The sequence below is a fragment of the Antedon bifida genome, chromosome 1 (genome assembly GCF_963402885.1).
Source record: "Antedon bifida chromosome 1, ecAntBifi1.1, whole genome shotgun sequence".
Taxonomy (NCBI): domain Eukaryota; kingdom Metazoa; phylum Echinodermata; class Crinoidea; order Comatulida; family Antedonidae; genus Antedon; species Antedon bifida.
Window position 1 is genome coordinate 17,323,359 of NC_136226.1, and position 26,722 is coordinate 17,350,080.

At 32.6% G+C, this 26,722-nt stretch overlaps 1 protein-coding gene across 7 annotated transcripts in view; it reads right to left on the reverse strand.

The window, feature by feature from the left end:
* Window positions 1-26,722, reverse strand: part of LOC144844312 (uncharacterized) — a 191,578-nt gene that overhangs the window by 159,169 nt on the left and 5,687 nt on the right. The window contains exon 1 of one of the 7 annotated variants that reach the window (XM_078701194.1): window positions 21,169-21,562. The exons of 4 other annotated variants lie outside the window; for them this stretch is intronic. In XM_078701194.1, coding sequence (XP_078557320.1) covers window positions 21,169-21,204 — 36 coding nt within the window. In that variant the 5' untranslated portion in view covers window positions 21,205-21,562. Of the gene's footprint in view, window positions 1-11,245; window positions 11,279-12,590; window positions 12,627-21,168; window positions 21,563-26,722 lie in introns of those variants that run through there. 2 more of the 7 variants (XM_078701202.1, XM_078701211.1) reach the window with 2 other exon arrangements.

A 26,722-nucleotide genomic window follows, 5' to 3' on the forward strand; every position in this document is an offset into this window, starting at 1 on the left:
GACGAGCAGATTAAAAAGAGTACAGTATGTCGTACCTATATACTGTAAGCAAGGACCACAATAGCAGGTCTTCTTCTTCTTGACATTGCCGCCCACAAAAAATTCATCATCAGTATATTTTCAACTAGGCTTATAATCTGGTGTAGTAGAGTTTCTCAAATATAGGCTTACCATTAACAACGTAAAGATATCCATATTTAATTTTGAATTTAAAGAATCCCGAATGAGCCGGTCGGTGAAAAATGACCAATTCCCAATCGCACTTCCACCTAACAAACTGCGATGTGGGTAAAAACGCATCGTCATTCATAACGAACGCACATGGACGGAACCGGTTTTATTGGAGTAAAAATTGAACTTCCGAAACTTGTTTCCAAAAAAACCTTTCGTTTTTACTTTTTAATAGAAACAAGCCCTAGGTATTACTACTGTATGAGAATGTGTAGGTGGTATTTTGTCAACTACCAATAAATGTTTCACCCTACAGTATGTCACAATAAAATTCAATAACAATTGTAATTGGTTAATACTTTGATAACACACATTGCAAACACATCAGAAGCAACACATTCATGGTTAATCTAATACTGTATTCTGAGACATTAGGGCATAGAACTAGAACTCGTTGGCATAAACTCAAAAAGTTTTACTCCTTGATCATAAAACATTTAATTCATTGTTTTGAGCCCATTATCAAAAGGTTCAATGGACTAAAACCAGAATATTATAATTCTACATCTGTCTTACAATAAATCACTACTCAGGGGACATGACATACTCTGTACAGGGTACATAATCAAAACTATGAAATAGTTTGTGTGACCTATAGGAAGTTAATAAAAGATGATGACAAACACTTGGATGTTGCACTGTAGGTTTTGTTTCAACCTGCATGAGCCCAACACTTTTGAACTCTCATTCTCATGTACATCACAATAACAAATAGCCCTAATAAAAATCCCTTTTAAATCAGATTCTGGATTAATGTATCATTTATTAAATTGTTAAAACGGAAAAATGTTCTATTTTTGTTTCCATAATTTGGTCCCACTGTATAGAATTTTCAGTACTGTATGTTATGCTAATTTCATGCCAAATCGTAAAAAAAAAATCTTCTCCAACATAAAATGCTTCAAACATTAAATTACCCATTTTTTGGACTACATGTGCTCTCAATCCTAAGGATGATCTAAGCATATGGATCTAAATTTTGACAAGCCAGGATCCAGGATGTATGGGGAAAAATGTAGTACTTCCTTTATTTTCTGAATGTGGTTATAGCAGATGTATACATGATTGAATGGGATGTTTGTGGTTTATCAAGTGTTTGTTTGATAACCTAATCTAATATATTCTAATTAGATTAAAATTAAACTAGATTTGAACTCGTCACTACGGACGAGTTAGGTTATCCGCACCGCAAACGCCACGTGCACGTCATACGTTAGAATATTGCGAAGAGAAAAACGCTTAAGCCATTGAAAAAATGTTAGTGTGCTCTCTATTTTGTGTCACGTCTAAGTATAAACAGTTTACACTATATATTGTATACGTACTACATACAGTGAAGAATAGGTGAAAATAAGTGACCAAAGTTATTGACGCCTTTGGACAGGATGACGTCACAACAAATTTAAAAATGGTAAATCATGCGAAAGATAATTGATTGACCTAGACAATATAAAAAAATGGAGGGAAATGGAATACGGATAAGTGGAGATGCGCTCTATTAAATGTGATGAGCTATGAAGAAAGAGACAAAAATCCAATATTTTATATTCGAGTGGCCCTACGATGACGTCACAATGTCCGGTTAGCCATATTAATTCATGATCCGATATCTACAACTCATCAACTTCCAGAATATGTAAAAAAAAGAAAAGTTTATTATGTAGTTTAGAATCTATGACTGTTTAAAAAAAGGCATAATTTTTACGACTTTTTGAACTTTTTCATCAAAAACGCGCGCAAATTATCCAATTCGACGTGCTCGTATGACGTGATTGTAAGTCGAAATTGTTTAAAAAGTTGGTAAAATTACTGGAAAAGGCTGGAAAAACATAAATCACGCATAAAAATATAATTTTAGTGCTACGTGCGCACCGCGCGCGCAAAAATGTGTGCGAGCGTGGGAATTTTTTAAATGCTCAAAATGACATGAAACGCGTAGAAAATTGATTAGAAATTGATTTTACGCATTTTGAAATTTTAAACGCGCGTGCGCGCGTTACTTTATGTGAAACATGCCATTTTGAATCCATAGAAAGTTTGCGCTTGATATAACTTAAATTTTCACCAAGTTCCAATAAAAAATGATATTTGGTTTTTTATCTATGATCAATCATTGAAATTCATAAAATCGCGCGTAAGTCACGTTGCGCAACTTTAAAATCATAAAACGAAGTTTCTTGCACATCTACAGTTAGAGGTCAATCTTCTGACAAAGTTATATAATCTTATGTTGACAAGTATTAGAGATACGCTGCGAACAAAATTCCGGGAAAGAAAGAAGAATAAAGAAAAAAAAACTAGACATGTAACTCGTCATTTTGACGAGTTAGTTATCCGCATGACAAACGCCACGTGCACGTCATACTTTGGAATAGTGCACACAGAAAAACATTATGGCATTATGACCTGAACTGAAGAATATGATATGTTGTTAGTGCTGAATTCTGTCAATTTTGTGTCATAGTATATATAGTATAATATGTATACATATTACATACAGTGTAGAATAAGTGAAATTATGGGACCTGTCATTTATTGCAATTTTTAACATGTTGACGGTTTTAAAATGAAACGCGAAGATACCAATTTTGGAAGTAAATTATCTTAGCAACAACATATCAACGTGTAGAAAAAATTTGAATACGTAAAATATTGATGCATGCTCTTTTAAATGTAATGAATTATGACGCAAAAGATGAAAATACGACATTTTTTATTTAACTGGCCATATGATGACGTCACAACATCCGATTGGCAACATTTTCACATGATTTCGTATCTACAATCCAATAGCTTCCAGAAAACGTTTGAATCGTAATTATCACATTTTATTCTTACGAGCTATAACAGATTAAAATTTACTGTAAAGATGAAATTAATGCCACACGTAATTAAAATTTTTAGGCATGGTGACGTCATAAAAAATAAAATATTTTTAACTCGTGCGAAAGATTGTTGATTGACCTAGACAATATCAAAATCGGGGTGAAAATGGAAAACGGATAAGTGGAGATGCGCTCTATTAAATGTGATGAGCTATGACGAAAGATACAAAAATCCTAAATTTTATATTCGCGTGGCCATACGATGACGTCACAATGTCCGGTTAGCCATATTAATACATGATCCGATATCTACAACTCATCAACTTCCAGAATATGTCATCCACAAAAAGTTGATCGTGTAGTTTAGAAATTACGACTGTTTAAAAAACAGTAAGTAAGTCACGTTGCGCAATTGTAAACATGCTGAAAAGCTTCGCTGCACAACTTCATATGAGTGACGATATGTAGAGAAAGTTACGAAATGTTATGTTTGGAAGTTTTACAGATACGCGTGACACAAAAAATTACAGAAAGAAAGACTAGATTTGAACTCGTCACTTTGACGAGTTCGGGTTATCCGCGCAAACGCAACATGCACATACTTTAAACTATATGAACTTCGACAATTATTATGCCATCCTATGACATGAATTAAGAATGTTTACAGTGCTGAATTGTACCTATTTTGTAGCATACAGCATATTACAGTGTTTACAGAATACACTGTATGTTATATACAGAGTAGCATAGACGAAATTACGAGACCCATCTTTTAAATCCAATTATTAACACAGTGACGTCATCAAATTGGCATATAAAGATAACAATTTTAGAAGATAATTATCTAAATAATTACATTAAAACAAATTTGAAGAATTTTGGGCACGTAAAAGTGAGCTGCGCTCTAGTTAATGTGATGAGCAATAACGAAAGAGTAAAAAATCCTATATTTTACATTCGTGTGGCCATACGATGACGTCATAACATCCGAGGGGTAAAGATTCTGCATGAATTCATATCTACAACATATCTGCTTACATATTAAATTTAAAAAATGGGGGTCATGGATGATCCTGAGGAGCTATAATAGATTAAAAATAAGCATAATTTTGACAATATTTTGTCACTTTTCCAACTAAAACGCGCGCAAATGGTCTAAATCAACCTGTTCGTATGACGTCATTTTAATTTGAAATGATGTCAATCTTTTTTAAAATGACTAGGAAAGACTGTAAAATTATAATTCAAGAGAAAAACACATGATTTTCATGCTCCGTGCGCACCTTACGCGTAATTTTTTTCGCGCGTGTGGGAATTTTTGACATGCTCAAAATGTCATGATCAGCGTAGAAAGTTGATTAGAAATTAATTTTGCGCATTTTGAAATTTTAAATGCGCGTGCGCGCGTAACTTTATGTGAAACGTGCCATTTTTAATCCATAGAAAGTTTGCCCTTGATATGACTTAAGTTTTCACTAAGTTTCATGAAAGAATATTTGTTGGTTCTACAGTTATGATCAGTTATAGAAAATCATAAAATCGCGCGTAACTTACGCAACGCGGCTCTGACATCGTCCAAAAGCTTGGCTGCACATCTACACTTCAATGTCAATCTTTTTACCAAGTTATACAAATTTATGTTCACAAGCAATAGAGATATGCTGGCCACAAAAATCCGGGAAAGAAAGAAGAATAACAAAGAAGATGATGAAGAAAAAGATATTTACAATCACATGGGTTATCCTGCAACTAAGTTGCGGATAACCAAAAAAAAAAAAAAAAAAAAGATCCTGACAATAACAAGGGGTTATCCGCCAAGTGCGGATAACCAATAATTCCTTCCTTCCCATTTCCGACAATATCAATCACTCTTTACCTGCAAATTACTAGCTTATTCCATATTTTCACCCAAGACTGGAAAATTCACTTATTTCTCCATAAACTAATTGATTAAGCCACTCTGGTGAAAAACCAGTATTTAACAAAAATCCTTTTTTCTGGCAACTTGTGGACAAAATATGGTTATAAAACTCAAATTGATTGCGGTCTCAATTGACAAAACAAGTTTTAAAAATGGGGTCTGTGGATCAATTTGTATCTATGCAGCAAAATAAGTCAGAAGGTCATTGAATGATGCAAACATTTGACTACTCTCCAGCCAGTTTGTTTTCAGGCTGTTTATTTCCCCTAGGATTTTTCAACCAGGTACTCATTTACAGATTGAGAAGACTGGGAGCAGTCAACCAGATCATGATGTTACTACTGTAGCTATAAGAATAATGAACTGTGGCCATGTGAACATGTCATTAATTTTCACTAGCTGTGGGACTCATTTTCATAATATTTTAATAAGTTTTTAATAGCTACAAAGAATTACATTCAAGATCCTGCTCTTTGTTTTCAAAGCTCTTCATAATTCTTCATCTAAGTTCATTTCTGAACTTATTCAACCTTATGTTCCTAAGCGGTCTCTGAGATCTCGATCTGAGTCTCTTCTTGCCCATATATTTCATCCCTCCACTAAGTTTTATGGAAATCGTTCATTTTCTTCGGCATCCGTTTCTCTATGGAATGCGTTGCCTATTGAAATCCGTCAGGCTACTTCCACCAGTGTCTTCAAATCTCTCCTCAAAACCCACCTTTTTAATTTGTAATTTTTCAAAATTTTCTGTCTTTGTAAAGCGCATTGAGGCTTTCAGCATAATGCGCTATATCAAGTACCAGTTATTATTATTATTAATCAAATGTACAGTACTGTAGCATATCATAAGCTTTATTAAACCATTAGCAGAGAGGGACAGGCTTGATTAAAAGGTTTACAAGTGAAAGCAATTATTATCCACAAACTGCTTATTGTAAGATTACTATACTACCTCTGGAATGTTTACAGAAACCACAAAACCAATTCTTTAATTCCTTCCTGAACTATTAAAATAATGAACTGGCTGTTTATACATCAATTTCCATCCAAAGTGATAAGGTGAACAAGGTGAGAGTAGCTGATGGGTGATAGTATGCATAGTAACTGTGTGAGTCACATAATAATTATAATTTCTAATAATAATTAGACCCAAAAAAAAAGTACTTGTTGGTTATCCGCACTTGGCGGATAACCCCTTGTTATTGTCAGGATCTTTTTTTTTTTTTGGTTATCCGCACTTGGCGGATAACCCCTTGTTATTGTCAGGATCTTTTTTTTTTTTTTTTTTTTTTTTTTTTCTTTATTCTTCTTTCTTTCCCGGAATTTTGTTCGCAGCGTATCTCTAATACTTGTCAACATAAGATTATATAACTTTGTCAGAAGATTGACCTCTAACTGTAGATGTGCAAGAAACTTCGTTTTATGATTTTAGAGTTGCGCAACGTGACTTACGCGCGATTTTATGAATTTCAATGATTGATGATAGATAAAAAACCAAATATAATTTTTTATTGAAACTTGGTGAAAATTTAAGTTATATCAAGCGCAAACTTTCTATGGATTAAAAATGGCATGTTTTACAGAAAGTTACGCGCACACGCGCGTTTAAAATTTCTAAATGCGTAAAATCAATTTCTAATCAACTTTCTACGCGTTTCATGTCATTTTGAGCATTTCAAAAATTCCCACGCTCGCGCGCATTTTTGCGCGCGCGGTGCGCACGTAGCACTAAAATTATTTTTTTATGCGTGATTTATGTTTTTCCAGCCTTTTCTAGTAATTTTACCAACTTTTTAAACAATTTCGACTTAAAATCACGTCATACGAGCACGTCGAATTGGATAATTTGCGCGCGTTTTTGATGAAAAAGTTCAAAAAGTCTTGAAAATTATTACTTTTTTTAAACAGTCATAGATTCTAAACTACATGATGAACTTTTCTTTTTTTTACATATTCTGGAAGTTGATGAGTTGTAGATATCGGATCATGAATCAATATGGCTAACCGGACATTGTGACGTCATCGTATGGCCACTCGAATATAAAATATTGGATTTTTGTCTCTTTCTTCATAGCTCGTCACATTTAATAGAGCGCATCTCCACTTATCCGTATTCCAGTTTCCTCCATTTTTTTATATGTCTAGGTCAATCAATTATCTTTCGCATGATTTACCATTGTTAAAATTTTTTTGACGTCATCATGTGCAAAAGCGTCAATAACTTTGGTCACTTATTTTCACCTATTCTGCACTGTATGTAGTACGTATACAGTATATAGTGTATACTGTATATGCTTAGACGTGACACAAAATAGAGAGCACAGTAACATTTTTTCAAGGGCATAATCGTTTTTCTGTGCGCAATATTCTAACGTATGACGTGCGCGTGGCTTTTGCGCTGCGGATAACCTAACTCGTCCGTAGTGACGAGTTCAAATCTAGTTTTTTTTTTTTTTTCTTTATTCTTCTTTCTTTCCCGGAATTTTGTTCGCAGCGTATCTCTAATACTTGTCAACATAAGATTATATAACTTTGTCAGAAGATTGACCTCTAACTGTAGATGTGCAAGAAACTTCGTTTTATGATTTTAGAGTTGCGCAACGTGACTTACGCGCGATTTTATGAATTTCAATGATTGATCATAGATAAAAAACCAAATATCATTTTTTATTGAAACTTAAATTGAAAGTTAAATTGGCGTAAGGACAAACATTGGCGTAAGGACAAAAATTGGCGTAAGGACAAAAATTGCCGAAAGGACAAAATTGCCGAAAGGACAAAAATTGGCGTACAGTCTAACTAAATATAAACGTTGAGGGCAGCATAGTAATTTAAAACCACGTGACTGAAACCACTCTGTGTGTCTAGTCCTGATGGGGAATAAAAACATAATCATGGAAGGCCAACAATATAGGCCAGCCGACAATAAGCCTTCCCACTTTTATTTTTTCCAGCCACAACAATAACTATGAAACACCGTTTGTGTATTTTTTACATTTTCAGTGTTACTTATTTATGGTTTTTATGGTATTAGAAATTAAATATTTGTGAGAAAACGGCGGATTGCTCCTGGGAGTCACTTGGTGGGATTATACTAGGGTACCCTTAGTCGTCCAGTATAAGTTAGAGTAGGACCGCTGTAGTGTTCCCGTTTACTCAGCCTTCATCTTTTAAATCTGAGTGTAACTCAATTATGATTTTTAATATTATAGTGAAATTTGATACTGTATTTGTGAGAAAACGGCGGAATGCTCATGGGAGTTACTTGGTGGGATTATACTAGGGTACCTCCTTGGTCGTCCAGTATAAGTTAGAGTATGACCACTGGTCCCGTTTACTCAGCATTTATCTTTTAAAAATCTTGAGTGTAACTCAATTACGATTTTTAATATTATAGTGAAATTGGATACTGTATTTGTGAGAAAACGGCGGATTGCTCCTGGGAGTCACTTGGTGGGATTATACTATAGGGTACCTCCTTAGTCGTCCAGTGAAAGTTAGAGTATGACCACTGGTCCCGTTTACTCAGCCCTCATCTTTTAAATCCGCCGTTTCTCACAAATACAGTATAAAATTCAAAAGATAAATGCTGAGTAAACTTCACTATAATATTAAAAATCGTAATTGAGTTACACTCAGATTTAAAAGATAAATGCCGAGTAAACGGGACCAGCGGTCCTACTTTAACTTATACTGGACGACTAAGGAGGTACCCTAGTATAATCCCACCAAGTAACTCCCAGGAGCAATCCGCCGTTTTCTCACAAATACAGTATCAAATTTCACTATAATATTAAAAATCGTAATTGAGTTACACTCAGATTTAAAAGATGAGGGCTGAGTAAACGGGACCAGCGGTCATAGGCCTACTCCAACTTTTACTGGACGACTAAAGACGGTACCCTAGTATAATCCCACCAAGTGACTCCCAGGAGCAATCCGCCGTTTTCTCACAAATATTTCATTTCTAATACCATAAAAACCATAAGTAACACTGAAAATGTAAAAAATACACAAACGGTGTTTCATAGTTATTGTTGGCTGGAAAAAATAAAAGTGGGCTGGCTTATTGTCGGCTGGCCTATATTGTTGGCTAGCTTAACACAAGCCTTCCATGATTATGGTTTTATTCCCCATCAGGACTGGACACACAACAGTGGTTTCAGTCACGTGGTTTTAAATTACTATGCTGCCCTCAACGTTTATATTTAGTTAGACCGTACGCCAATTTTTGTCCTTACGCCAATTTTTGTCCTTTCGGCAATTTTGTCCTTTCGGCAATTTTTGTCCTTACGCCAATTTGTGTCCTTACGCCAATGTTTGTCCTTACGCCAATTTAACCATACGGCAATTTGTTCATATGGCAATGTGTTTGTGTGTCCGTACGGAAATATTTGTTTGTCACTCGAGGAATTGTGTCTTTAACGCCATTAGTTTTCCTTACGGGAGCGGAATTGTTCGTACGGCAACGTTTGTCTATTTTGGCCCTAATGGCCGCCCATATGTTTCACATAAAGTAACGTGCGCACGCGCGTTTAAAATTTCAAAATGTGTAAAATCAATTTCTAATCAATTTTCTACGCGTTTCATGTCATTTTGAGCATTTCAAAAATTCTCACGCTCGCGCGCATTTTTGCGCGCGCGGTGCGCACGTAGCACTAATTTTATATTTTTATGCGTGATTTATGTTTTTCCAGCCTTTTCCAGTAATTTTACCAACTTTTTAAACAATTTCAACTTACAATCATGTCATACGAGCACGTCGAATTGGATAATTTGCGCGCGTTTTTGATGAAAAAGTTCAAAAAGTCGTAAAAATTATGCCTTTTTTTAAACAGTCATAGATTCTAAACTACATGATAAACTTTTCTTTTTTTTACATATTCTGGAAGTTGATGAGTTGTAGATATCGGATCATGAATTAATATGGCTAACCGGACATTGTGACATCATCGTAGGGCCACTCGAATATAAAATATTGGATTTTTGTCTCTTTCTTCATAGCTCATCACATTTAATAGAGCGCATCTCCACTTATCCGTATTCCATTTCCCTCCATTTTTTTATATTGTCTAGGTCAATCAATTACCTTTCACATGATTTACCATTTTTAAATTTGTTGTGACGTCATCCTGTCCAAAGGCGTCAATAACTTTGGTCACTTATTTTCACCTATTCTTCACTGTATGTAGTACGTATACAATATATAGTGTAAACTGTTTATACTTAGACGTGACACAAAATAGAGAGCACACTAACATTTTTTCAATGGCTTAAGCGTTTTTCTCTTCGCAATATTCTAACGTATGACGTGCACGTGGCGTTTGCGGTGCGGATAACCTAACTCGTCCGTAGTGACGAGTTCAAATCTAGTTAAGCTTTGTGATTTTTGAACACCTCTATTTCAAAAAATGTTTTTTTTCAAACATCAAACATTTTTTAAACATCAAAATAACAGATATTTCCAGATTACTGTGTCAGAATTTCCAATGAGTTTCCAAAACAAAACAAAATTCTTCTGTTTCACTATATTAATAGATAGTACTATTATCAATTATTCATTAGAAACAATTTAATTTAATTAACCAATTTAGGAAAAACTGTAGATGAGAGGTACATTGAATTAAAGTGGGAAATCCTACCACACTACTGATGGTAGACAGTGATAAAAGAAATAAGTCTAGCAGCTAATAGCGCTATAGGAAAAATTATGAGAAGATTCAAGAATACAATTTTAATGAAAATGATATTATTTTCATTGTTAATTGTAAAGTTGTTAACTACCAACAAACACATGAGTACTGTATGTACTGTAAATACTCTTAAACACCTCAAACCAGCAGTTGGTCAGTAAAGGTCAAGTGAATGGTCATTCAGATTAACTTTCTCAATAGTTACTCAATCCTTTTAACTTGGACATGGCCAGAGGGCTCTAATTCTTGGTAAGATTATAGATGATACAGATGGTATCCATTTAGTGGAATTTGAAATTGAACATTTAAATTACTTATTAAATCTCAAATACAAGTTTATATTGTCACCTGTCTCAAGATATCAACAATTATATTAAATACTGTTCTGTTAAATTCCTAAGCTAAGGTTAATCTTAATACTTTAATTTTGATTAAAAATAAGAGATAAGAGAACAAAACTAGTGAATATTAAAAATAAATGAATAAACTTAAACAGTATTTCTAATGTATTAGTGAGAAAACAAATTGTTACAGATATTTCTTACCCTACACACTTCATTTTAAATTGAACATACCTTATAACATCCAAATAGTAGTGACATGGTATTGCCTCAAATCTCTGAATGAAAATGGCTATTATAGCCCAGGAGACTAACTCAACTATACAACAGTTGACTATCTTGAAGGAGCAGAACTCATAACATATAGTACTGTAGATGTATCATCACTAGGATAGGGGAAGACTGTATTTAAAGACTGTCAAATCATCACCCAGATAAATAGAACACTTAAGTATATGTTTCAACAGATGAATATGATACAATCTTGGCAGTTAATTTCTTTGAAATGTCAAATTAAAGCAAATACATATCAACGCATTAAGTCAGCGCTGAATGTTCTGCGAGCAAAAAATCATTTGGCTTCTCACAATGACAATGTGAAATTATATCTAAAGCTGACAAAGACAAATAATTATGGATATTGGATCATTCCTTCAAGCCCTAGGTAATCATATCCTGAAACTAGTATACATTTACTGTACTTGTCAGTAGTTGTACAACTAGAACTGTCTTTCCAACTTCCTGCATTTATCCTTCGGAACAGCACTATTTCAGCTACAAAGTATCAATAATAAATCCAACGTATAAAATAATGTTAGTATTAAATTCCCCCAAAAAAAAAGAACCAAGAGAACTAACTGCTGTGACATCAACACAAAATAAGATCCAAAGATGAACACAATAAAAGTACTATTCTGCTTTTTTTTTTATCACTCAGAAAAAGTCTTTTTAAAAACCAGCAATATACAAGTCATCAAACTGGAATTCACTATAAATTGTAGAGAAAATAAATCAAAATCACAAACTTTCTGTTATCCAATCAGAAAATAGGAATACAGGTCACCTGACATTGACAATGATTCAATAGGATTATAAAATACTTTGCTTGTCAGCAAGTTAGGAATAGTAGCCTGCCTGGTTTACTATGCCAACTTCCACCTGATTAAAACCAACCAGCATGACTTTTTCTACTCCCAATTGAAATATCCAATAGTGTTGTTTTATAGGATTTTGTTCTTAGACAAATTCTTCCTGTTGAAAATTGCTACTACTCTCTAATTTAATGATGTTAAAAGTGTCAGTCTCTTGCTATTTTCAATATTAATAAGAGGATAATTCATAAAAAGAATTATAAATTAAATGCATTGTAGAGTATAACTTACAAGCATCATCATAATGAGGAGCCTTTCCTGGAATAGATAAGACAATATACTACTAGTACAACTCAACTAAGCCTAACCCTATTACATTAGAGAGTAGTTGGCTGGGCATTTATTTTAAAATTCCCTATAAATTAAAAGCAGTATAGTACACTATCTCAACAAGAAATATAGGATAAAATTCAATGAAAGCACCTTACCCATATGCTGCTAGCTGATGTATTCCACATTCTAAAAACCTTTAACCTAAGTTAGTCCAATCAGTTTCAACTTGATCCTAGTTATTGGACGTCATGCATTAGAGAATAATTACTAATTTTGAACATTCTCTAGCTGCCTGAATGACAGTACCAATGTCAAGATGGATACCAGCCTTGTGCTACAAACAATGTAGCAACTTCTGCTCCATAAAATTTGCTCCTAATGGTATTACTGTATGTGTTCAGAGGATCAGAAGTACAAGTGCAATGTGGGCTCCAACTGACTTTATGAGACACTTTAATCGTTCACAGATGTACTGTAGAAAAGGCTTAGCTGTAACATGAACTTGGCCATGTGACCAGATAAGCTCATAGGGTATTCTTTTTAAATTTTTGGTTTATGAAACATGAAACAACACAAAGAAGTATGTCAAAACAAATAAATTTGATATTTCAAATATATATTTGAGCCAGAAATTGTATTTTAATTTTAAAAACAAATATGCAAGGTACAATTACAATGGCTCCATACAAAAGTATCTATTTAACATACTGTAATTAAAGACAAACATTGAATTTTAAAACTAGTTTCAAATAAATGATGATTATAGCAGAAACAGGACAACCCTGAATTAAAAATTTGTTATTATTTTAATAGCTGGATAAAAAAATATAGAGCAAATTTTGTAACACCGAGAGATAAAACATCATTGTTGTATATGTTCTACATATTTAATGCTGAAAAGTATCATTATAATATCATATTCTTTCCTTGCATTTTTGACACATTTATAATGTCAAAAAACTTCAGACTAATTAGATTAAATTAATTTTATTTAGTCAAGGACATAGTATGCTACATAGTTTGATATTTATGTTCATGTAAAAGTTTTACTACACTTAGCCAAGTTGTCTAAATTATATTATAATTCAGCTGTCAACAAATTTGTGTAAAAAGTTGAATTAATCAGCAGTAATTGATTAACAAATCCAATGTCTTAAATAATTACGGTATTTCATATTTTGAATTTAGTGCCAAATTTTATTCTTAAAACTGTTGAATACAGGTAAGTACAAAAGTACTGAAATAATTAGTATACATTACATACTAAATAAGGCTCTACTACCAAACCTGTTTGGTTAACCAAAGGCGAAATATGTGTGGGTGACACTGATGAAAATGAACGTGCAAGGAATTATTAATTGACTGGGGATACCAGTGTCCAACAAGGCAAAAAACAATAAAATACAACCATGAAATATAAATATAAAACAAACTTAGGTAATATTTTTACTAAGTAACTTTATAAGAATTTCAAAAACAAATTTCAATTTCATTTCATGTTAGACAGTAATGAAGGTTCAATAGAAAATAAACACACAAGGCTGTGACAATGTATTGCAATCTTGGCATATGTGTGCATATATAATAATGCGTATGAAGCTCGGTTAGCACTATGCCGCATTTACAAAGTTTATCAGATTTTGGCAACACTACCGTCCACTTTCTATAAAGGTTATGTGATAAAGTTGTTGATGTTAAAAAGCTAATCTTTACAGTATGCTTTGTACTATAGAGGGTGGTGGCCGAGATTTTAAAAATAATGCCTTACAGTTACACTCAGTATGTTTGGATATGTAAACACAAATATAGTACACTCTACTATTTGGTCACACTCTGTGTGAAAGCTTGTAAATGTAATAATACCAAAGAAATGTACACTGCAAATATATTGGTTACACCTCTCATCAACTTTTAATTTAATAATCATACTTTGGGCTATTTGGCCTACGTACTGTAATTTGAATCAATACCCCAGACCATTTTTCAATTTCCTGTTTAAATAATATCTACTGAAAACTGACTTTTATTCAATTTTGACACTGGATTTTTGTATTTGTAGGAACATTCATGATAAAATTACATTTAAATTTTAAATAATATAAAGGTCAAAGTTATTTTCAGTGTCAGATACCAAAGGTGAGTAAGGTAACCTTGCTATTCCTTACCTGGGGTCAATGGCCTGCATGAAACTCAGGTGAGAAGAAAGTTAAATCTGTAGTTTGAATTTGTTAAAATATTTATCTCTTAAAATTACCAAAGAATTACAAACATTGAAGTTTAAGGTCTTTATTGCTGCTCTTTCTTGACAGGGTTAATTTGTTTTTTGATCTGTAAACCAGCTAGTAGATCAATCATTTAAATAGATTATTCAATCAATCAATCAACTTATCAATCAAATAAACAACACTAAATGTATCTACAACAATCAATGTACATTTTAATGTTAAATATGAACACTTGTGTCCGGTCTGAGCCAATTACCTAATTTTCATGATTTGATATCCTATTATAACATAAAAAAACAAGCAATGTCTCCGAGTCAGATTAGGAAAATCATTTTTTAAAAAAAGATTATTAAATCTTCAAAGTAAAGCTCTAGAACAGTTAATGAAAATATTAATATTTTAAATATTTTGCCACCAATGAAAATAAGTACCAAATAAAATTTGATGTTAATCAATTTCAACACAATTACTACTAACCAGTAGTATTATCATACATCCAACAGACAACCAAATCCAGTGCCCTACGGAGTCAAAGCTCTAATAGGTTGCCATTACATATGCTGTAATTAATATGTTTCGTCCTTATTTTAAAGCTTGGTTTCCAGATTTTTATTTATCTAAATTTCCTAATATTTCTTTCAACCAGCAGATGGCTTAATAAATTCTAAAGTTAGAAAATTGGAGGGAAAATACATTTCCTATAGTCTAGGTCACCATAATTTTGCTTATAATATTAATAATTATGACTCAATATAAAAATTATCATTAAAATTAATTTAGGAAAATGAAGAAAACTGATAACAAGCAAGGGTATGAAACAATTATTAAAATGGTCAAACTATACTCAGTAAAATTAAATGGTATGGACACTAAATTGGATTACTGGATGATGCCATAACCAAACAAATAAGGAAACAGAAATGCCACAAGGAAGATCAACAGAAACTTAGGGCCTGTTCATACCTACGAAGTTATGCTTTCGTATCGTACAACTCCATACGTCTGAACCAGGAAAAGATTAGTAGAAGCCAAGGTACAAGATTAGTGAACAACGCTTACAATATGAAATTCATGCATTAACAATTTTGACTTCTAACCAATCAAATTTACTCCTGCATACCATACATTCGGCTAAATCGGTGACACAAAACGAAAGTGTTAGTTAAGAAAATCTAAACACTTTATTGTTACGACGCTAATTATAATATGACAATGACATTGCTTGCGATATGAAAGCATAACTCCATGGATCTGAACATTAGAAAGAGACTAACCATAATTGTTTACATCCCAGAAAAATAGAATAAATCAACCCTGACTACAGACCAGTAAAAATTACACAAAAAGCAAGTAAAACAGTAGATGCATACAACATCTGTGTATACTGTAATTGTATACAAAATATCATTGATTTGATCAATGTAAAACAATATTGAACCAATAAATACTTACCAAGTAAAAATCAAATTTAGTGTTAACAAACAGTTTCTACATGTTTGCGGTCATTATGACATACCTAATCTAATTCTATACATTGGTGCAACCCTATATAAACCCACATAAAATTACTTGGCCTAACCTTTGACATAAATATAGGGGTTGCTGTGCTTAGAATATGCTCAGCTGTCGGGGAAAATTGTGATATTGCAATCATGGACATGAGTAAAACAATGAGATGGATTTCAGGTGACGAGACACTCTGACTAATCTGGGTAGAGGCCTATGATAACATAATTACGTATGCAACTGTGTCATAGTTACAGTAAGGCTGGGGTTCTAATGATGAGTTTCATTTTACTTGTAATAATTAACATTAGAACATCTTTATTCTCAAACACAAATAATAATGAGTTGAAACAAGTGTTATTTTTCATTTAGTCAACTCTCCCCAATACTGAACACCCTAGGGCTGACCTAATAGTAATATGTCTGGTTTTCTGGAAAGTCTAATCATAATGAGTTTCTGGTTTTCAGAGAATCTGGTATTGAGAAAGAGTAGACCGAGTGTACCATCTTTGTATTGGTTCATGCATACTAACTATTTAGTGATTGTATCTATCTTCAAACTACTGGGGTAAAATGCTGTTAAAATAATGTATTGCATTTCATAAAAGTTAAAAAATGTATACTACAGTATATGAATTATAATATGAACTACAGTTTAAAAAATGCAATGTGCATCTGTGTACATACAGTATATTATTAATATCATATTTCATCATGTCGCCACTTTGTTAATATTTATCATTAAGAACACAAAATTAATTATTAAATTTGATAAATGTTATATGCGCTATTGAGAATTAACAGTCTACCCATTCAGCACTAAATTTGTATTTAGAAACTGTATTTTTTTTATTATTATTTTTCTGATGGTTTACAAAAATATATTTTATAGACAATGTCCACTACATTTTATCAGCAATAAAGCAACATTGTAGAACATATGGTATTCAGTAATTATTGGGTATAAGGTTTCATTTTCATAGTTCACTGCCTCTATTTATTTCCTATAGTGAATAATTGGATGGGCAATGTCTATTTTTGGTAAAGAATTCAATGAATGGATTGCTCAAGGAGATGTTAGCAGATTTCATTTGCCATTGGGGACAAAAATCAAGACAATTTGGATAGGTTGTAACTTGTTTTTTTTTTAAAAAGCTGGCCAATGCTACACATAAATACAGTACCAATTTATTGCTATGTATCAAATGGTATATCAAAAAACAATTGACCTGACCTAGGTTGGTCGTCGGTCTTAGGTCGTCACAAATCGAGGCTCTCCAATAGTAGGAATTATAAGAAGTAACATAATGCATATTTAACAAAAAACTACTTTAGTCTTCAATTTGAATTTTATATTTAGATCTAATGCGAGATTTAAATTTTATAGTAAATCTTCATGTATTTTTATTGTTCTAAAGTCTAGTTGCCAAATAAAATCAATTAATTAATAAAAGTATATCTTATTTGATACACCAAAGTTCTACAGTACATAATACTGAAACCAGAATCAACTTAATCACATAGTTTCATTAAAAGAAAAAATCTGCACAGTATACTATAATACAAAAACGGAAACATTTTGTGATGTGAAGTCACCACAGAACAAAAAAGATGACCTATTCAAATTAAGAAACATACAAAAGATCATCAGTTTGTTATCACTATCAGATATTTCACTACCCTGGTTACTACTACTGTACACCTCAGGAGCCAAGGTATCGTATTTTCTCTCAAAGCACAGCAATAAATTAGTTTTTCCCCTGAAGTATCTGATGTGATTTTTGCAGCCTCTGGTTGGGGCACAAGTTCAGGTCAGCATAACAAAAACAACTTTGCCAACAGCAACTGACTACACACATACGCCTCCCACCTGGACTACAAAAATACAATTATTACCTTCAGAAAAAGATCTGTTTCAGGTTTTATCACTTAATTATTCTCAAGTATTAAAAGTTTACGCTTCTTTAACACGAATGGCAAAAATTAATAGTTCGGTGGTGTGTTGCACTGAAAACAAAGTACTTTATTGGTATATAATAATAAAATTGATCAATTGGGATCATCTGTCTATTGGCCGGTTTTGTTGAATACCGCTAAATAAATTGTTTAATTAAAAAATAAAATTGTTAGACCAACCGCATTTCTGCTAAATTTGTTATCTCAAATAAAATTTGTGGTTGGTTGTCAACAAAAACCTAACCCATAAACACAAACGTTATTTTCACACTGCCATTTAATTGTATTGAATGAAAAATTGGGGGTTTAATAATCAGTTACTTTTCGACAAAAACCTAACAATAACAATAATCATATAACACTGAACAGTACACACAGCGTATTGCTAACACTTACTTGTGTGTTAAATGCTAGAAACACCACACAAATTATATAGCATGCCCATAACATTTTAGGCAGTGAAGCAGATTTTATCCTCCAAAAATTGTAATAAGTACATAAGTTGAGTATTCTCAAATCAATTCTCTACATCCAATTTAAACCCTAAACATATTGAAGCAACTGTACATTGCCCGGTACATCATAATTCTCTCATAAACTATTGAAACATATTGAAAAGTCCATACCTTTAACTGCATGCTTCCTGATTAAACACTATAATCAATGAAAAACAAGATAAAATCCTATAGAGGGGAAAACTAGCAGTCTCTAGGCTGTAATATTCTAGTTTAATGAAACCTAAAGCAAGTGTCATCAGTTAGGTGTGTAGACAAGTGGGATAATCAATTAGGCTCATCAGTCAAAAATTAAGACTCAATGTGTAATTAAGACAGACTAATGTCAAAAACACATTTTCATTTAGTAGATATTTCAAGATTACAGGAACATGCTGGAAACAAATTATTTTTGTGCAACCTTAATTTTCATGATTCCCATACAAATTTGATTAACAGAAATTAAGATTAAAATATCCTTTTTTGGGGTTGATAAATAAATCTAACAGAACAAAATGATTGATTGACTTAATTAAATTCCATGTCATAAATATGATCATTATTTTGAATTATTCGTATAAATGGATGCATGCTGTGTAAAAGGTTTATTTTTGTTGCATACAGTATTTTGCCATTTTTAATCGATGCATGGTAACAAGTCAATTTTACATTTAGTTTTTGGTGGTTGTTTGTAAAACTAAAAGTTACCAGAGAAGGAATGGCCAAGGAATTTAAGAAAGTAATTATATTACTATATATATATTTTTCTAATAGCGAGTAACTCGCCAATTACAGGATATTTCATAATTTATCGTGCTTAAAAACTATAAGTCTCATTTGAAGCTTAGGGAGTGGAGTTGAAAGAGTTGTGAGCACTGGGTAAGTATTGAACCCTGGACCTTGGGATTGGAGGGCAAGCACATTCCACCAAGCTACAGCTCCACTACATGCATTTTTAAATGGGTATTAAAATACCAATTTTACACATCATGTTAAAATGCTTCAATTTTGCTTGTGAAAAGCTGGGCTGGAGAGACTACACCAAGAAATATATGACACAAACCATCTAATCTAGATACAATTTCAACTATAAAGATCAACTATTATTTATTACATAATTATCTAATTCTTAAATGTAAATCACATTAGGTTTTGCTATGTAAAAGAATAGAGATATGACCACAGACCATGAAGAAAGGCACATGGAAGACTGGCTTTGGACTGTAGTAATGGGCTCAACTTGATTGAAGTCATTTGTCATCATTATCATTATCTTTCCAGGTCAGAGTTTACTGATAAAAGATGAATCTTCCAATTTATGTTTATACAAATTTGTCATGTAGAATTTGACACAGTTTATAAACAAATATTTATGTATATACAATTTTTTTTACAAGCCTATCATTCTAATTCTTTCTAAAAATCAAACATTTAGGTCAGCGAGAGTGTCCTTATACTATAGTGCCCTATTGACAGGGGCATGTTGAGGTAAAACAAGGTTTTATGCAATAATTGTATTGTATTGTGCAACACAGTTTTTTGTCATATACCCCTTTTACACCGCCGAGCTTATAACAAACCCGGGTAGTGTCCGGATAAATTTCCATTTCACACCTGATTCATTAACCCGGGAATGACACGGGTTTCGTGTATTTACACTGCAAAATACCAACACGTGTAAATGTTCTAGATCATTCGAAATATCGCCCTCTCACGCACGAAGAGAGACCCTATTAACGGTCTGCTCATTATACCTCCTACAATTTTGTTTTATGGCAATACACACAAAAATTGAGTCTACTCGTAAAGAATAATATCTTAAAATAAAAATGAATAATAAATAACCATAAGTTTTATTTAATAAATGAGCGAATAAACAAAATCAATCTTATCTTAATTCGATGTAAATTAAATACTATAGTGAGCGAGGATAGTAAACAAACGGGTAAAGATACGCTGAGCGTTTTACACCACAAACACGGGTTCATCCCGGGTTGACTTGACGCTGAATACATTCCGCATCACTTACCCGGGTGATTCAGCGACCCGGGTAACTTTTTACGTCGTTTACACCAGCCTACATTTCCGCATTTTTGCGTCCCGGGTACGACTCGGGTTATACAATTCCGGATCAACTCCGCATTTTTACTGGCGGTGTAAAAGGGTATAATACAAGCCAAATTTTGTTTCCCAGTTTGGTGAATGTCATTGGTATTTGCTGACATTTTAAAATTAAGAATGCAATGGTGTTGCAATTAATTGATGCATTTAATTATTTAATTGACCCATTCAGTTCAGATACTAATTCAGATCCTTCGTTAAGATTGGTTGTTGTTTGTGGTTTTTGTGAAGACCCATGGCATTCAATCATATAAATGGTTTAAATCCATTTCCTTCACAATACCTAGAGAACCACAATTCCTACAGTTAGTATGTTCTGGTCTTATTTATACAGTGTTTTATACAGGAATCAGTCAAGATCAGAATTGGCATTGAATTAAATGTCACAACATAATACATAACAATCTATCATAATATAAAATTGCACTTACCTTTCTATGACGACATGATCCACAGTTGTTCCCCATTTATTAATTAATAATTCATCGTAATAATTCCAAATTCATATAGTGAAAAAAAATCCATAAATCCTCAAAATAAAACGATACTTCAGCTTACATTTTAAGCAATGATCATTAGTTAAGTGCTGAACATAAAACTCTGCATGAGGAGTAAAGAGTCACAAACAATCAAAGTACTTTGACAGGCTGAACTTTGACCCATTAAGGATGATTAACAAACTGATTAATTTCTAGTGGATGTGCTTTTAAATGTCTACTGATTAATTTTATGATGGGACTGTTGTAATGTTGGCCTGCTGCCTGGCACAGTTGACTGTCATCAAAGGCCAAATCAAAACAACAGTGTATGGTCTTCCCTTTGGGATATATCTCCGAAACATAAACAATGAAACACCAAAACAACCCTTCAAAGATATTCTAGGAAATGTTTTCATAAGAAATTGATTTAGTGAGGAAGTTGAAAATTAGAAAGATGAAAGAAAATACTATACTATGCAGTTAATTGATTTATTGTATGATTTGTTTATTATTATTATACTGTGTAAATAGGGGAGACATCTTTTAATAAACTAAAGATAAAACGTAGTATAATACAGTTTAAACAACCACAATAGAGGCGTCAAAGTCCTCTACATAAGGGACTATAAACTGTAGGCTACCATACATGAATTATTTGTACATTTCATGAGATACTGTAGATTTCGTGCAGCAGTATAGGCCTACTATAAGCAGCCATTAAATGTAAATTGAAATTGCAGAGATAAAAAACGTGTTAGCCGTTAAGCTCACATTGAGTATCACTATTATTTATAATGAGATTCATAGACATCTTAATTTACATGCCCCCAGCATTTAAGCCAATAACTATGTTTTAAAATTGTCAAATTACATGTTATATCTAGGTCATTACCTCATTTAGCCCATATAATATTTTTTGGATATGATCCAGATGTTCCCCTTTTAAAGATGTCTCAAAATAGAATCAGAAACTTGAATAAGCCATTTTTAGTTTTAATTTGCATACTTTCCCTTGAAAAAAAATATTTTTTCCTTTAAATTATAGTTTTTTTATCAAAGTCATTCCTGGTCTTAAATGTACGTTTTATGGTAAATTATGATAAAAAGTGAGAAACAATGCACTACCTAAGTAGCTCGCGGCGATCGACCTCTCGTGGACAGTCTTAGGCCTAGCCTAGCTAGGCTTAGTTTTGTAGGCCTAGCTGGTAAACATCGGTAACGTACGAACATCGTACGCTAGCTATATACCTAGCCTGACGTTGTATAGTTGCTGCATTAATTGTCTTTCTATTTTTGCCAGACTCCGTTGATACAAGTTGGGGAAAACCTGGTATTTTCGCTGAAAAGTTAGGAGTCTTCCATTTGTTTTGGCCTCACGATCGATCGAAAAGTGGGCGAATTACAGGTGAAAAACAAAAATATCAATCCGCGCGCAATGCATTTTGGGATTTATAGCGGGCCGCTATAATTATTAGAATCGACTTATTTTTCACATTTTTAACCGTTTAAGACGAAAAAAGTTATCGCAATAGGACCATATAGTATTATTTTTACATTAAATATAGTTTGTGATCTTAAATTAGATCTAAAAAACGTAGGGAAGGGGGCTTTAAGAAATTGTAACAGAGAATTGAAGGAAAATCAAGTTTAGAATATTTGTAGGTCATGAAAGAACCACAACCTCCTCTCAAAAATACTATAGAGTATCACGGTGCTGACGTCACAATGGTAGGTGGCGCTGCGTGGTTGCTAGCGCAACCAAAAATGCGTTCAACCTGCCTCAGTGGCTCCAAGGTCACCAATGGTTTGGAATAGGCTTATTGAAGTAGTCATTTTAAAACTTAATAATTTTCAATAAAAACAAACTAAAATTTCAAAAGATCACTAAATATTTGTTTTTATAATAATCTATTTATTCTTCTTTAAGTTTAAAAAAATCACGATCACGAAGACCTAAACAATTGGAGACCCATAACTCTCTTAAACACTGACTATAAAATTGCCGCCTTTGTTTTAACAAAAAGGCTACAAAATGTTATTAAAACAATTGTGAGTAATGATCAAAAAGGGTACATTAGAGGCCGTTTTGGTGGTGAAAACATCAGATTGATCGAAGATGTAATTGAATATATGGATACTAGCAAGTTATCAGGGGCATTATTAAGTTTAGACTTTAGAAAAGCTTTTGACACAGTAGACAGAACTTTTCTTGTTAACACTTTGTACCATTTCAATTTTGGACCGTCTTTTATTGCATGGGTCAGAGTTCTATATGCTGAAACAGAATGTAATATTTTAAGCAATGGATGGTGCTCAAAAAGCTTTAAAATGTTTAGAGGTATAAGACAAGGTTGTCCTTTATCCGCACTTCTGTTCATCTTGGTCGCTGAAATTATGGCGTTAAAGATAAAACAGGATAAACTTATTAAAGGTATACTTTTACCAAACCCAGTTGTCGAGGTCAAAATTGCACAACTTGCAGACGACACGGTCTTATTTATGAAAGATGAGAACAGCATAAAAAAGTGTATTGATGTTGTTATCAAATTTGGTAGTGTATCTGGGTTAAGACTTAACAAAGAAAAAACAAATGCCATGTGGCTTGGAAAATGGAAGAAAAAGGACAACCTATTGGACATTAATTGGATTTCTGACAGTTTTAAAGTTTTAGGTATTTATATTGGCCATGACAAAGAATTTTGTTTCGCTAAAAACTGGTTCGAAAAAATCTATTCGTTACAAAACACGCTTAAATCGTGGCGAAAAAGAAATCTGACCATTTTTGGAAAAATAATTATCTTGAAGACGCTTGGCCTGTCGAAACTTGTTTATGTTGCAAGTATTATAGACACGCCTGAAAGTGTTCTAAAACGTGTTGATAACATAATTTTTGACTTTTTGTGGGATGGAAAAAGAGAAAAGGTTAAAAGAGTAGTTCTTATAAACGAATATGAAAGTGGTGGTGTTAAAGCGCCTGATTTCAGGTCACAGGTTAAATCTTTAAAAATATCTTGGCTTAAAAGATTGTATAACAATGAGGATTCAAAGTGGAAATGTCTGCCAAACACGTATTTTAATAGAATAGGCCCAAAAGATATTATTGAAAACATATCATATATTGATAAGAAAAATGCTATTTTTAAAACCATACCCGATTTCTATAAATCTATACTATGTATTTTAGTCAAACTTAATAGTGGTATGACTAAACGTCAATTATGTTATGATGATATATTGCATCAACAACTCTGGTATAACAAAATGATTTTATACAATGACATGTCATTATTTTTTAGAAACTGGATAAGGTCAGGTGTGCGAAATATTAAGGATATTGTAATTGAGAATAGGTTCATTAACGCAAATGAATTACTTGATATGCTTAGGTATAAATCAAACTGGATTGCTGAATGGCAAATTGTATTAAACGCAATTCCAAAAGAATGGAAAGAGAAAATCTTTTTAAGGGATAAAAACCAAAAGCACTCAAAAACAACACACGTTCGATGTTTGAATATGAGTAGCAAACAAATATGCTCTTTCTTTATTAAGGAAAAATGTCTAGAACCATCCAAAAGTAAAACAAAATGGGAAACATATTTTAACATGGAGAACGATTGGTCTCTAACATGGAAAAGAAAAATTAAAGATATTAAAGATAATAAACTTAAACAGTTGAACATCAAATTATTGCATTGTATAACACCTACCAAAAGAAGGCTGTTAAAATGGAAAATAAGCAACACAGATACTTGCCTACAATGCAACATAGTAGAGGATGATGCCCATTTCTTTTATGAATGCACTGAAGTAAAACCCTTATGGGAATATATTAACGTTTACACCATGCACAAATTTGGGATCGAGGCAAATTATCGAAACATTGTACTAGGTACAGGAAACAAATATGTAGACCACATGTTCTCTATTGGATGCTTCTGCGTTTACAAGGCACATACTTTGAAAAATGTAAACAAATAGACCGGATCATTGTCTCGTCTTTTTATGGCGGAAAAAAACAAAAGATCTTACCTTAACCACCTATTATAATTTATATTGATGTGAATCTGATTATTTAAAATATATTACATAATAATGTTGTATAATACACATGGGCAGTTTCATTTTATCTTACATGAAATATCAATTAAAAAAAAAATTGTATAAATTAATATTGAAAACAAAAAAGAAACGTAACGCAACATAAGTAACGCACGAGAAGATAAGCAAACAAATATAACCATGAGACATAAAACTAGACACAGGAGTAAGAAAAGCATTTTTAATATTTTTGTTTTTGTTTTTTTTTTATATTCGTATTTTAAAATAATGTATATAATCTGTATATAGGGTATAAATGAATTATATGTCAAAAAATACTACCGAAAATAACTATATAACATTAGTAAATGTATCTCCTACAGTACATTTATTAGTTAAGTGTTCACAATTTTAGATGTTGAGAATTATAGAACAAAAAAAAAATACTAGAAAATTATGAAAAAAGGTGGATAACAGAAAAGAAATATTAATGTTCTGATTCCAAGAACAGTAACGTTGATAAAATCAAAAAAAAAAGTATATATATATATATATATATATAAACCAAACAAAAGTAAGAATAACAATGAATAGTTATTATTATTATTAGAAATAATTGTATTAATCTGTTGATGAAATGAATAAATAGTGGTTAACGCCACAAAAGAGAAAAAAAAAAGTTTAAAAAAATCAAGCTAAGATACATAATTTGATAGAAATACAGATCTATACAGTATATCAACATAGTAGCGTTGAACGCATTTTTTGGTTGGCTAGCAACCATGCAGCGCCCTCTATCTTTGTGACGTCACACCGTGATACTCTATACTAATGTATTTTACTTTTAGGATTTTTTCACTGATTTATCAAAATAAAGATGAATCTGCCATAAGTGCTTCTTGTGTGGTCCTATTAAAAATTCATCATTAGTATTACCTAAAATGCCTTTTCACAACTTAAGTTATGGCCAAATACCATAATACATCCACAAATAAAATAAATATGGTACTGTACCATTAATTTTTGCAAGGTTTTCATATTCTTGTTGTGCCTGTGCCTGTTGCCGTTGCATATCCTCAAAATACGGTATTAAAATACAGTATAAAATACGGTATATTTTATACCATATTTTTGAGTACCCCGTTTCTGCCAGAAGTACTATCTTGGGTGGTCGTGTTAAAATTTTTTAATCTTTTTTACCAAACCAGCCTTTCGTTCCCCCAAAATGGGGACAAGTTCCTTCTATGGCCGAATTAGAATTTGTTATCTTTGGCCCTGTTCAGACCCATGGCGTTGGACCGTTTTAGCGTACGACGCTAAAAGAATGTGTGTCTGAACAGTTGGGGATTAGCGTACAACGGTTGTAGCGTTGTAGTGGAAAACGGTTGATAGTACCGTTTTAGCGTACGACGCTACTGTAAGTCAACGTTGTATCCAATCAGAACGTTTCCTGTTATGACGCGAA